Raw genomic sequence first — 14,081 nt, forward strand, 5'->3', positions numbered from 1 at the left:
TTCAAGATGCCTTTGTCTGCCTAGTATGGGCTACAAAAAAACAAGTTGTGTAGGTCACAAGCCAAGTTTGGAAGTGACAGCAGTATATACAAAGGAAGATTATGCGCTTCTTTTCACTTCTGCAGGGTGGGCAATTAATTGGCCCCACTCCTGAATTTTAAGTAGGGTGCTCAAGTGAGTCGCTAGGAAATTTTTCAAAGTTCTCTGTAAAGAGAGGGTGCTAGTATCTTCCCAAACTGGAAATCTGCACTGGCACAGGGGATACCAAACTATTCAGTGCAATCAGGGAAGGAAAGTTACCCTGAGAGAAGAAAATGGGGTGACCAGCTGACAGGGGGCAAGGACCAAGTACTCAAGGTTACTAACGGGTATAGAATATGTATCCCAACTTTCTGAGACCCCAGATGAAATTAAAGGCTACAGGGTTGTGAAATACCACTAGGGGTAGGTAAAAGACACACACACGAGAGGAATGTGGCAAAAGTCATCACCAGCACATCAGTATGAAAATGGAGCAAATATTGCAGATGATGGCCAAACATGGGGGAGATGCTCAAAATAGTCACTCAATGATGAGAACTTGTTGGGGTCCTCATCTGTCCACACACAGTTAATTTGTGAGCTTCATCTGTTACAACTGGTCCAAAAGCTAAAATAACAGTAAAGACAGTGCCTGGACAGCACCAACAGGAGGCTGTGCATCTTATGAACACTAGCAGAAAAAAACAGTCAATTTTAGCTGCATCAGTTATATCTGAAAATGCTCTTTCATTCTCACCGTCTTTCTCTCTCTCCCTCTTTTCTTTCCATCTTTCCCTTCTTCCCTCCCACACTTCATCTTTTCCCTGTCTCAGAAGTGATGAGCACAGGAAGAAGGATGTAACGCAGAAGAGCAGTCCCCACAATTACCATTCCTGGAACCCACGTTGGGAGAAAGAGTGCTCTGAACAGAGCATGAGGCTGAGATTTTGAAAGAGGTACAGTTCAGTCTTCATGGGCAAAACTACCTTAATAAGCAAAAGTGACTGGAAAATTCTGGAATTAAACTGAAAGGGCAACAAGGAAGCCTCTCCTATTGAGAAGGGGTTTTGGCCAAGCATAGTGGGTAGCAGGTATCAAAACAAATTATTTCATGCTTATAGGTCAAGGAACCAAGATACCTCAATCAAGCCAGTCATGTTAACAGTATCATTTACATTCTACCTTTAACATTGGAGCCTCTTCTCTTGTCATAGTATACCTATAAAAGGACCTTTTTTAGGAACCCCTAAGACCAAATTAATTGGTGCCAATTAATCCAGTGGCCTTTGCTACACTGGCCATTTCATTAGACTTCCTGAGAGAATATGCATTTATATTTATGTTGAAAGCTTTGAAGAGCATGGGCAAAAACTGTCGTGAAAACGAACTTATTGAAATAAAGAAAATGTGAGGCCAGTTGAGGAAGACAATCAAGTCTTACAGCAAAAGTAAATGAACTGTCACCTAAAGAAAATTGCTTATTCCAGAATAAGCATAAGTAAGGTTTTATGTTTGCTTTTAATTTTTATTGTAAAGTTTTACAGAATTGAAAATATGCTTCATTTGTATACTAGTCCCAGCATAACCATGCTTTTCTACTTATAAATTAATATAATTTATAATTTGTATTTTCTACTTATAAATTAGTTTCTGAATTATCTATAAAATTTCCTTAGCAATATGGAGGCTTAAAGACTATTTTGATCTAATTTCAAAAAAAGAAATCTTTTAAAAATTGTATTTACTAGTAGATGCTAAAAAGCATCTTTTACTTTTGGAGAAACAAAAAAGTTCTACTTCATCCCTTTCCATACAAAAAGTATATGTGTTGCAAAGGCTTGTCCTACTGTAAGCAAACAATATGTAAAAGACTAAATTTACAAAATAAATTAGAAATGATTAAATGTTACTTATCAGTAGATTCTTTAAATATGAAATTCCAGTAAGATTAATTTTATTAAAGTTTGGCTTATACATATGTTTTTAAGTGTTATTACATAAAGTGAAGTAAATTTGTTAAGTAAACTAAACCCATGTCCTTCTTTCTATTTTCCTATTAAATTATATAGATGGTACTGGTACAATTTTATCAGTACTTAGGATTATAGTAACAACTTTTGTAATTTAATTAACAAAAATATGCATATTTCTATTTTAGAGTAAGAAAAATTTAAGCTAATCCTCTTCCTATCTTACCAATCTGTATTTGATCAAAATACCAGGAGTTACATATATTCATTTAATAATAACTGAAATTCCTTTTAACTTTAATTTCCAATGACACAAAAACCATACTTTGTAGACAATAAACATATTTTGAACTGAACAAAAATCACATTTTTTTTAGTTACTGGTTTTTATGAAATTCCCTCCTTCAATTGTAATTTCTCTGCAGTATTTGTATACTTATTGATTGATTACATTTTATTTGTATTTTCTGGGCTCTTTGGATCTATTTATCTTTGCAAGTCATTTTTTTTAGGTCCTCACAAAGAAACTTTTTAAATGAGTGGCTGGTGTGTTGACATGCTTCCCCCGCAGCTTGTAACAAAGGGACCATTGAAAAGTTGGGGACAGTGCACACCCTGGGCAGTGTCCCATCACCACAGCATCTGATGGGAACCACTAACAGAACCAAGTGCCATTCAGTAAAGCAAATTCAACTTGGACCTCAAGGAGAAACCAAGCAAATTACCTATTTTGTTTTTGATGTTTCTTCTTCTTGGGATTCTAAAATAGTACTTGCAAAAGGAATGTAAGTGTGAAAAAGGTGTGCATTTGGATTGTTCTGAAAATAAACATCATATCACTTCCACAAATAATCACACTTTGGAAGATTTTTACCTACTTGTATGACACTTTTCATTACATCTCTCCATGTTTTATCCACAGTTGTAAATCGTCTACCTTCCTCAGGCATTTGAGACATAATGTCCGGGGAACTGAAAATGGGTTCCAAATACAGCCACGTGGCTTGGACCTTGAGCCATTCATCCAGAATCTCTTGAAGAAGCAGGAGATTGCCCTCCCATTCTCTGAGAAGCAAAACATAGTGGTTCTTATTAACAGCAAACCAGGCAATGTTTCAGAAGTAAAAACTCAAAACCCTGTCAAGACTGTCAATCTTGCATACAATGTTGTTATTCCAATTTCCATTCACCTACCATTACTCAAAGATAAGTCACTAGATTTACTCTACAAAATGTTTTAAAATTGTATCAACTTTAATTTTCACACATATTCATGTGAAGATATACCTATCAACAAAAGGGCTAGTTTCTGTACATATCATAACTAAACTTTTCTGCAATCAACTCCAAGGATAGAGAATAGAAATTGAGAAATGAAATTTTGGAAATAATGATTGTATTCTCCAGGAAGGGCACTCAGAACTTCTTAGGGAAGATAGTTTCATCCAGGACTCACTTCTTTTAGCATTCTTCATTAATTCAGATTGGGCCCATAATGATTTTATTTATAGACTAAAATATTTCTATTCATAAGATAAAAACAGCATTTAAAGAAAATTTTATATAATTCTACATATATTACTGTAGCATTCATGAGGTGGAAATATATGTGAATTTATAATAAGTTATCAGTTCATTTCTAAATATGGAAAATAAAAATAAGACCTAATTTCCTCAGGAATAATTATAATTACACCATAAACAATTTTACAAGCATAGATCGAGAGTCTGTATGTATTTGCTCTGTCTCCTAATAGCCTAAATGAAACAGGGTTTATTATAATATCTATTTACCAATGGGAAGACTAAGATTTATAGAGGAAAGTACCAGGTTCAAGTTCACCCAGTTAATAAATGATAGCACCAAGATTAGAAATCAGACAATTATAACCATGATGTTGTAGAGATAGCCATCAAGAAAAATGATTGGTCAATGGTAAAAGAATTTAGACACAGGATAGCTTCATGTATATATTAACAAATTATGAATCATTTGTAAGTGGTGACTTGTAAGAGTAGATAGTTAAAACCCAGAAATTTAATTAGGAGTTCTAAAAGTCACCAGGCATTTTCAAATGCCTTTCTAAAATTCTTCATGTTTATCAGTGAATTATCTTAACCTTTTTTCATAAGAAGAAATGAATGCCTCTGGTTTTCTGTTTCTCTTCCTTTCTTCTCTGTCTAATCCTTGATTGATGCAAAAAATTTCTCATTAGCTAATCATGCCATGTATAGTCACTAAAAATAGAATCTACACATACTATTTTCAAAGTTGTTTTAAAAATTACAAACAGAGGGCCTCCCTGGTGGCACAGGTGGTTGAGTGCAGTGCTGTGAAGCTGTCCACAGCCTCTGCAGTGCCAGTTCGATCCCGGCCGGCCTCAAAGCAACCCACATGGTGAGCAGACCTCTCCTGTCTCACCTGCTGCTCCCCTCAGCAGTGTATTTCATCAGTCTGCCTGTTCTGCATCCCGCTCTGTCTCTGGTGAATCCTCTCACCCTCCCGCACATCTGTCCTGTACCCCGGTTCTTGTATAAATAAATCTTAAAAAAAAGAAAAATTAAAAAAAATTACAAACAGAGCCTCCCTGCTTAAGGGGGTTAATGCTTAGTACTATCACCACTATGTTCTGAGTTCGAACCCCAGAAAAGGAGTTAACCTACATATGGCACAGCAGACCTCTCTCCTATCATGTCCACTGCTCCCCTCAGTGATGTATTTCAGTTAATCCATCTGTTCTGCTCTCCACTCTGTCTCTGGTGAATCCTTTCACCCCCCCCCCAACACCTCTGACATACACATTAATTCTTCATGCAAAAAAAAAAAAAATCACTCCATAAGCACACTGGAGAAAACTGGGCAGGAAGCAGAGAAGCCAGACAGAGATAGAGTTAATGCCAGAGCAGGTTCATGTTTACAAAGGTATGTCAATAATGAAAGGCAGATACTGCCAAACAGTGAGCTTTGCCTTGCCATCAAATTCACACACAGAAATGTGCGTTTATTCTTTTTAAAGGTAAAATATAAACTTAATGGAAATTTGAAAACTGAAGAATCTGACAGAAGATAAGGGCTTACTATAACCAGTTATATCAGACTAGAATCACCATTGCATTCTTTTATATTTATATAGTCATCCTTCATGCATATGAGTGAAATTATAATAGACTTTCAGTGATCATCAAAAACTAATTAGTGTATTTGGAAAATTACATTATATTCAGCTTATAGTTTAAAAATTCTATAGACTATGTTTGAAGAATCAAAATTATTTTCAAAGTCAAATCTATACAATTAATGTGTAGGCAATAAAAATGAATATGGGCTTCCTCTACTGCCTGAAAGTAGAGTATGTTTACGCATCCTTTAGTAAGCCAAAATGGTGTAAAGTGAAGCAATTACTATTAATGTCGAAAATGTTGAGGCTTTGTAGATCCAAAACCTAACATATTAAAATACACCAAACACTTCAAACCTAAAGTAACACTATCATTTAGTAAAAGCAAGATTGATGTGATCGATACAGAGTGTATGACGTAGTTTGAGGAAAAGGAGCTTAGTGATCCACCTCTGTTACTTGGCATCCATCCTGCCTCTATAACAGCTCTTAGCAAAACAAAGTCTAAATGTTGTTTTTGCTTTTTGCCTTTTGTTACAAAAGTGAAAATCCTCTTTAAATTTTGTTTAGTATTCCAAAACAGGCACTAAAGCACATCTTTTGTAAAAGTGAAGTGGCATAATGCAAATTTTGAAAAGCAGGGGTTATCTGTATCTGGAGTCTTATTGTCCAAACCTTTGTTATGAATACAGATGAAAGCAAAAGGACAGGAACTCATCCAAAAGCAATGAAAGTTACTAACTCTTACAATGAACTATTTAAAATACTAAATGTGAAATGCAGAATCAGTTCTTTAAAAACTGTGTATTACATAAAAGTGATGATTTTGGTAACAAGCATTTTCATATAAATATTTCTTTACCTCATTTGTTTTTCATAAGGCTTAATGAATGGAGATCCTCGCATAGTTTGTGTCTTAATAATGTGGTCATCCAACAGCATCTGGATTTCATCAACTGATGACAAAATATATGTCCCAGATTCTCTATAGGACAGAATGACAAATTCCATTGCAGTCCACTCATTAATCATCTTCTCCAGGGCCTTTTCAAGAGAATATTCTTTGCTAGCAGATTCACCTATACCTTCAAGTCTATCTAAATATGGTTCCAGATCCATGTCTAAAAAAGAGAAGACAGTGGTGTCATCTGTAGGCTGCAGGGGGAAACCAACAATGCTGGACATGGCCTCCCAGTGCCTGGGGCGCAAACCAGGATTACAGATCACTTGAATGAGAGGAATGTGGTGCTTGAACTCTTCCACCTTTGCCTTTACTTTCCTTGTCATTGACAAGGCATTTGGAGAATCATGGAAGGTTTTCTCCAGCTTATACAGTCCTCTCCAGTAATTTCCAGTGTCTGTTTCCACTTGATCTGGATTCACCTTGTGGTACGGTCCTTCTGTCCATGCTCTGTATTTGCCACTAAATTCAACAGCAGTTTCATAGAGACGGAGATAAGGGTTCAAGTTATCTTGGACTTTTTTACGTTGAGGATATATTGATGGCAGCCAACCAAAAGCTTCCTCTTCAGCATTAAACTGCTCAATCTGTAAGTACAGGTATTAAATTAGCCATTTTAATTTTCATTTAATCTACACAGCATTGTTTAGGAACCATAAAAAATTAAAAGAAAATATTGTAGCTAAAAATACCATCTACAACATCCAGATGAAGAGACAAACAATACTTGTGTGGAAAAGTTAAATAGAATTTGTTCAATAATAAGCAATAGAAGAAATGTCTTAATATTAATAGTATACAAAAATTCTCTCACTCAGAGGCATGAGAGCTTGCTAAAAATAGTATAGTCACAGATGCTCCTGTAGAGAAATGCAACCAAATCAGCCTCCTAAAGATAAGTAGGATAAAAAGCAGCAAACGAAGGATTAATTAATTCCCTCTAGTGTGGTAGTAAAATATGTAAGGATGTGAGTTGCTTAAAGGGAAAACCTATAGAATAGAAAAATGTGAAAAAAGTTGACATCAGTTTTAAAAAAAAACTGTTTATTTCCCTTGTGTGTTACTTATTTGTGATTATTACAAACTATTTAATTACCTGAATTAAAATCTGTCAGTGTAAAAAAAAGGGTTGCACATTATAAAATGGTCTATTTTTATATTTCCCCTTTTTATAAAAAACACAGTAATTTCAAACATGTGATAAATAGTATGACTTTTCCTCCTCCAGTTTCTTTTAATAAACAAGATGATTTCTGAAATAGAAATACTGGGAAGGAAATGGTTTTGATGGGAGGAGTAAAGGGACCTAATTTTAAAACAGCCATGAAATGTAAGCTGGCTTCAATGAAGAGGGGACACTGAACAGTAATGAGGTGCTATACATGATGCAAATGATTAAGTGATGCAAAATCAAAATGAAGAAGCCAAGGCAGATATAACTTTCTTTCAAATAAAAGATGGCCACTGAACTGTTATCATTACTGATAGAAAGCAGTCATACTGCTCCTCCTTGAAGCATGTATATAAAATCTGTTTGTGTCATTTATGCTGTTCTCTAATCAAATGTAGTTTAACAGTTATATTTTACTCTATTTCTTAAAAGTAAATACACAATACATTATTTTTTCCAAAGAATTCCTTCTTTTGAATTAATTCATCCTTTTATAAGAATTTTTTATACCTTTTCTGCAGCCAAATCCAACTTTGCATTCAGTGTTTGTGCCTTTTTCAGGTATCGATGTACATCCTGAAGATCTCCAAAAGAATGAAATTCTTCTGACTGTTTAGCATAACTCTCCAATTCCTCCATAAACCGGTCACACCGCAACTAATAAAAACAATCTTTGTTGTTAACTATTTTAAAAGTTGAAACCCCTAGGCATCGAGAAATTTTAAGTATTTGTAAGGGTAATAATAGTAATAATAGTATTAATATACTATTACTATAATTGTAATAATATTATTAAAGAAATAATAATATTTCTTTACATCTTACCAGTGGCAAAATAACTGGTAAGATGTAAAGAAAGGGATGATACAGAAAATGACTGGGATCTACAAGTATGCAGAATTTTTAAGAGTTTAGATTTAAAGTGAATAAAGTAGGATTCCTATAATTCACATATTAGAGGAAGTTTAACCTTGTACTATCACCATAAGAAGTTCTAACTAATAAGCAAGAATGTGTTAAACAATGGTATTCTTTAGTATGTTAGAGAATTTATGCTAATGAATGATTTATAAGTATTTGAAAATGTCACAATAATCAAGTGTAGTGCTAAAAGAGAACTTTTTATTTTTTTTTAAATAATAAATTTTATTTTTATATTCCCCATACAATTGCAACCCCCCCATTCTGACCCCAATCCTCCCCTCCCGCCCCCCACCCCCCAAAAAGTGTCTCTGGTTCATAGTTTTTTGTTGATTTTGATTTTCACTTTCTTATAGTTATTCATTTTCCTGGTCCCTTATTTAAGTTTTCTAGATTCCTGCTATGAGTGAGACCATCCGGTATTTTTCTTTTTCTTTCTGGCTTATTTCGCTGAGCATGATCCCTTCCAGCGCCATCCATGTTGCTGCAAATTGCATGTGTTTTATCTAAAAGAGAACTTTTTAAAGGACTATAAAGATATCTCTCATTTTGACAAACTGGAAAAACTGAGTATCTTTATTATTCTGATATTCAGATAGTTCTTCAATTAGCAGTGCTAAAAATAAATATCCCACAGTTATTATTTGGCCCCATGGACCTCTTTACAAGATATGTGCAAGGTAAATAAATCTAGATTTAGAAACCTAAAAAGATAGTCTTCCAATATAAAGCAAGTGAATGTTTTTGTTTAGTGAGCAAAGCTTATTATAATGTAGTTATTGGTAAGGCATTCAAAATTAAATGGCTCAAAAAAATGTTTGTAATAAAATATTCAAAAGTTAAATGTAGATTATTCAAAAATAAATTTTATATTTCATAGCTTATCTAGGTAGATTTTTGTCCTGTTTTGTTTAGTTCCTGGCAAGTTTATTACTGTAGCTCAGTGGGGGGAGAAAAATGAGAGGAAAAATTCATCAACATTATGTGTAGTATGTAGAATAGTATATATTATACAACAAGTATAGGTCATTCTGGGTCACCTAAAAATTTTATATGATTCTATTGCATTGTATCTTAAGGATTTAATATCTAATATTCATGATGTTTTCAAAAGATTAAATTCTGAAATGATCTAAATATGAAACAGAAATATAGACTACAGTTTAAAATGACAGGGGTTTTTGTTTTGTTTTGTTTTTAGTCTATGGATTATTCTCCAAACTCATTCTGATCTGGAACAACCTCTTCACCTTTGAAAATCTAGCATCTTCATCTGTAAAATGTGATTGAAAATACTATGCTGTTTATTCAGACACTAGCTGTGGCATGCTTTGGGCATTTCTGAGTTCCAGGCACTGTGCGAGGCAGTGGTCTATAACTAGAGAAAAGGTGGAAATAAAATAGCCCTGCTTTCAAGGAGCAGGGAATATGCAAGACATGAGAGATGTAGGAGAGGAGGGAGTTGGAAGTTGTTTGGGTTACGGAAAAGTCAAGAACAAGAAATAGGGTGAGGTAGGAGACGAGGCTGAACAGGTACAGTTGAAATTACAAACCACCTTCTATGTAGGACACTCACATAAGAAAAGATTAGAGTTATAGAACATTAGTGATGATTCTGGGCACAGTACGTAGGGAGTTTGAGAGATTATGAGTTGTGAAAGTACACTTCACCATGGGAGCTTGGAAGTTAAATGATAAAAATAAAATAACTCAGAAGGGTACTATTTTCTATTAAGATTTACAGTATGAGAAAGCTAAAATATATGACCTGTGAAATAGAGGCATTGACAATGCTATATACGAAGTTGAAAGTTAAACATTTCCAGAAAATGAAAATAATTTAAAATATCTATGATGCCAACCTTAAGACCTTCTTGATATTGATCTGTTTTCTCTTTAATGATTTTCCTGTGCTCCTCAAAAATCTCTTCCATTCTTCCATACCACTGGAAAACATTATTATTTAGCCTAATGTCTGCTGGAGAAAACTTGGCACACTCAATGAGGAAAGCAAGGCAGTTTTTAGAATCTACCAATCTCTGTTCCAGTTCAATCATGTCAACTGTCTCTACTTTCTGAATATAAGCCTGAGGGAAAATAAAAGTTACAGATGGCATTTTAATGAACAGCTCATGTCAAAAAATAGCCTGTGGAAATACATTGCATAAATATGCACAGACTTGTTTAAAAGTATAGTCTTTTGTTTCAAGATAGGGGACTGCAGCAGCTTACTTCTCATCCATCCCTAAACATTACCACTAAAAAAGCGGGAGGGGCTGGGATAGGGAGCTAGAAGATACTAAACAACACATTAAAAAGCACTGGAAAAGCAGAGTAAACAGTGCTATGGGCTTCTGAAGGACATAAAGTAGATGCTGTCTGAGTGATACCATTTCAGAATAGGATTTTGTGGCAGGTACCTCCTATATACTTGATACTGTGCTAGGTACTGACAATTCAGCATGACCAAAAAAAAAAAAAAAAAAAAAAAACCCAGATCTTGGCTTTGCTCTTACTTGATAGTCTAATTGGGAGAGACAATTCTTAGTGACATTAACAAGTGTAAAACTTCAAACTTATAACAAGTGTAAAACTTCAAACTTGCAACACTTAGATTAAAAAAAAACATTAACTATAGGCAAATTTAACAAATGTGCAAAATCTGTATAAGGAAAATCATAATATGATATTAAATAACATTTTAAAAGTCCTGACTAAATATAGAAACATATGTTAAGACACAATATTGTATCTTTTCTCTAATGTGTCTATAGAATCAACTCAGTTTCAATAAAGACTGCAATGTCATTTTTAAAAACTAAATTTGGCATAATTCTAAGTCTCCAAAACAGCAAATACTCAAGAGTAGCAAAAATAACCATAAAAAAGAAAAAATGTATACTAATTTTGTCGATGACCAAAAAATCTTATATAAATGTAGTGATTTGAACAGTTCTTGTTCTGATTCAAGAATAGAGAGAAGATGGAGAAGAAGAGTTCAGAAAGTACATGTGGAAGTCTAGTGTTGCAAAAGATATGATTCAAACCAGCTTTGAAACGACAGCTCCCTTAATAAATTGCAATGGAGTAATTGGCTATTGATTTAGAAAAGAAATAAGTCTAGTTACCTATTAAGAGAAATAAAAAGGCATATTGTAAGCGAGTAATTTGCAACAGCAAAATGATTCTATTTTAGAAAAAGCAAGCCTCTCTTTTTTGTGTTTGTGTAAGTGGGTGAATGTGCAGGTGTATATATGTATGTGTATGTATGGTCACAAATACCTGCACCTGTGGTTATGTACATATAGTACATGAAGCCCTCGCAAAGATCTTTGAAACATATCTATTTAGTCTTAATAATATAAATGACAAAGCAAGCCTACTTTCCAACTGAAAAATGAGGAAACTAGCAATTACTTGTAACAATGTTCACTTTCCCTATCTTATATCCACCCATCTTCTTGTCTACAAAGCAAATGCTCCTTTGCTTAAACACTTTTAAAGATATTTTAATCTTTAATCTCCATTTCTGTTTCTCCTCACCTATCTCTCTGGTAACACAAATACAGATATTATAAGATATACATATGTGTTATATGATATAACATATAATTATATGTTATATCAAATTTTATGTGAACAGAATTCACATCAAACTACAAAGAATTATTACCCTAAAGAAATGAATTATGAAGAAAGAGTAACTTTCACTTTTTACTCTGTAAAATCTTGTATTGTTTCACTTTTTACTTTTGTAATTAAAAAGAAAAAAGCAAGCAGCATTGCCTATAAATCTTTCATTGATAAATCAAGGGCACCCAGTTTAAATCATCAAACTGCAGATGATTGAATCTACTGTAAAGCCTCAGTTTCCATGTTTAGAGTGATCTGATGTTATCCTGTCAATAACTTATTTATAAAAGCTGAAGGGGGAAAAAAGGAATTTACACACATAACTATGAAAGCTTATAAAGAATACCTTCATTTCCATTAGTTCTGCTGTATTTGGAGGAGTACTAAGAGCTTTTTCAGCTATCTTCTCAAATTCTTCACACAATCTGAAACAAAACCAAGTTATATAATTAAATTTTATTCCCAGCTATATTCCTATATAAATGCTCCACTACATGAAAAATAAGGCAAGGCAATCTTATCCATATGACATCTAATGAATTCAAAGCAAAGTTGCAGTCCTTTGCTTACTCATTCAATACACATTTGATGATCATCTACTATGTTCCTAAGTACCATGTTAAGTGACACAGATACAGAAATAGATAAGATGTAATAATGGTCCTCAAGCAGTTTACAATCTAGTATGGAAGATAGGGAAAATAACAATCATTTAAACCTAGAGTTTCAAAGGATCTACCAGAGATTTAATTGAGATGGCATTAAGGAGGAAGTACAAAGGAAAACAGTGATTAACTATTTGGAGGGAATGATTGGAATAAGTCTGTATGCTTAGAAATTTCTATTTAATATGCAAATATTTCCTACTGATTTGGTTGTGGCCAATATAAAAAGTGAATTTACTGTGTTATTAAAAAAAAGGAGTAGTGGTCACTGTGGAAGTCCAAAAAAAAACCCAGAATTTTCTTTGAGAAAACCGGCTGTAAGATGAAGGAGAGAGGAGCATCATAAAAATGTTGGGTTTAAGTGGGGAATTGGAATGTGGATGAGAGTTTTCAACCTGTTTGTAAACTTCAGTTAGAATCAACAGCAAAGGAGAGATTGAAAATAAGCTACAAAGGGGTGACTAAGGAGGCACAAAGAGTCAACTCCAGAGGATGTGAAGCAACAGGTTTGAGCTCATAGTGTGAGTTAAGACATGTAGGGACAAGAAGTTGAGGGCATTCATAACTAATGATCCCTAAAATTGCCTTGATATGTTTTCTGTACATCCAGTGAGTCCAGAGAGAGGCATAATTAGGGGAAAAGGAAAAAGTTGAACTGGTCTGAGTTCAGTAGGCGTTTAAGAGGCAGAAAAAATAGCTATGAAATTAAATAAGTCACTCAGCATGAAAAGCTACAAGTAAAAGTCAGTTTCACTATTCTTCCAGCACTTTTAGAGGAAAAGATACTTAAAGCTGAATATATGATTCTGGTTCCCAAGTACTAGTCTCTTTCACACAAGTGCCTCTCTCTTCAGTCATACCCCTCATGGTGTCTGTGAAAGAAACACAAACCACTCCTCATTCTTGGAACACCCCATGCTGGCTTTACAACTCACACCCTTCTCCACATTATTTCTTGACCTGGAATGCTGTCACCCAAACTGTTCACCTGGCACTCTTACTCATCCTTCAAAATGAATTCACATATCATTTCTATGCAACCTTCACTCATTTTCCTATTGCCAATAAGCTCTACCCTGAAAGAAAATCAATCATCCTCTTCTGTGTTCTGTTTCTGTGGCTCAGTAGAGTACTCATGGCACTTCACTGTAATTTGCTGCTTTGTATATCTATCTCTTCTTCTGCATTCTAATTTCCATTGCAAACTTTTTTTCACATTTAGAGTTGAAGTACCTAGTGTTTTGCCTAACACAGGGCAAATATAGCTTTCTTCAGAGTTTATATAGTTTGAAAAAAATATTTTTAATTACCTATTTCTTATAATTTCAAAAATTCTGATTAATCAGAGTTTTTCCCATATAACTGACACCAAAAATAAGGTTCCCAAAGCAACACTAACACCTGTTACTATAAATCTAATTATATTTGCCTTAAATAACTGTTATGCTTTATACATCAACATTCTGAGAGCATACTTAGCATGAGTCAGTTTTCATAAAAATCTCCAGGTTATTACGCAAATGAGTTTTTGGTTGAAACATGTTGCCATGGCCTTGTAACTGGAACTAAGTTCCAAATTTGAGGGTACTTTAGACCCCACAACAAATACTGTAAAATCCA

The 14,081-nt window shown here is 34.1% G+C and overlaps 1 protein-coding gene across 2 annotated transcripts in view; it reads right to left on the reverse strand.

Moving 5' to 3' along the window:
• The window catches only part of DNAH7 (dynein axonemal heavy chain 7), a 224,034-nt gene that overhangs the window by 151,870 nt on the left and 58,083 nt on the right, over positions 1–14,081 (reverse strand). For both annotated transcript variants that reach the window (XM_037523738.1, XM_037523737.1), the window contains exons 15-19: positions 12,143–12,221; positions 10,026–10,250; positions 7,753–7,899; positions 5,973–6,658; positions 2,870–3,056 (exon numbers count right to left, since the gene is read on the reverse strand). In XM_037523738.1, the coding sequence (XP_037379635.1) occupies positions 2,870–3,056; positions 5,973–6,658; positions 7,753–7,899; positions 10,026–10,250; positions 12,143–12,221 (1,324 nt within the window). The remainder of the gene's footprint in view (positions 1–2,869; positions 3,057–5,972; positions 6,659–7,752; positions 7,900–10,025; positions 10,251–12,142; positions 12,222–14,081) is intronic.

This window comes from Talpa occidentalis, unplaced genomic scaffold (genome assembly GCF_014898055.3).
Source record: "Talpa occidentalis isolate TD23 unplaced genomic scaffold, MPIMG_talOcc4v2.1 talOcc4.3, whole genome shotgun sequence".
Lineage (NCBI taxonomy): Eukaryota > Metazoa > Chordata > Mammalia > Eulipotyphla > Talpidae > Talpa > Talpa occidentalis.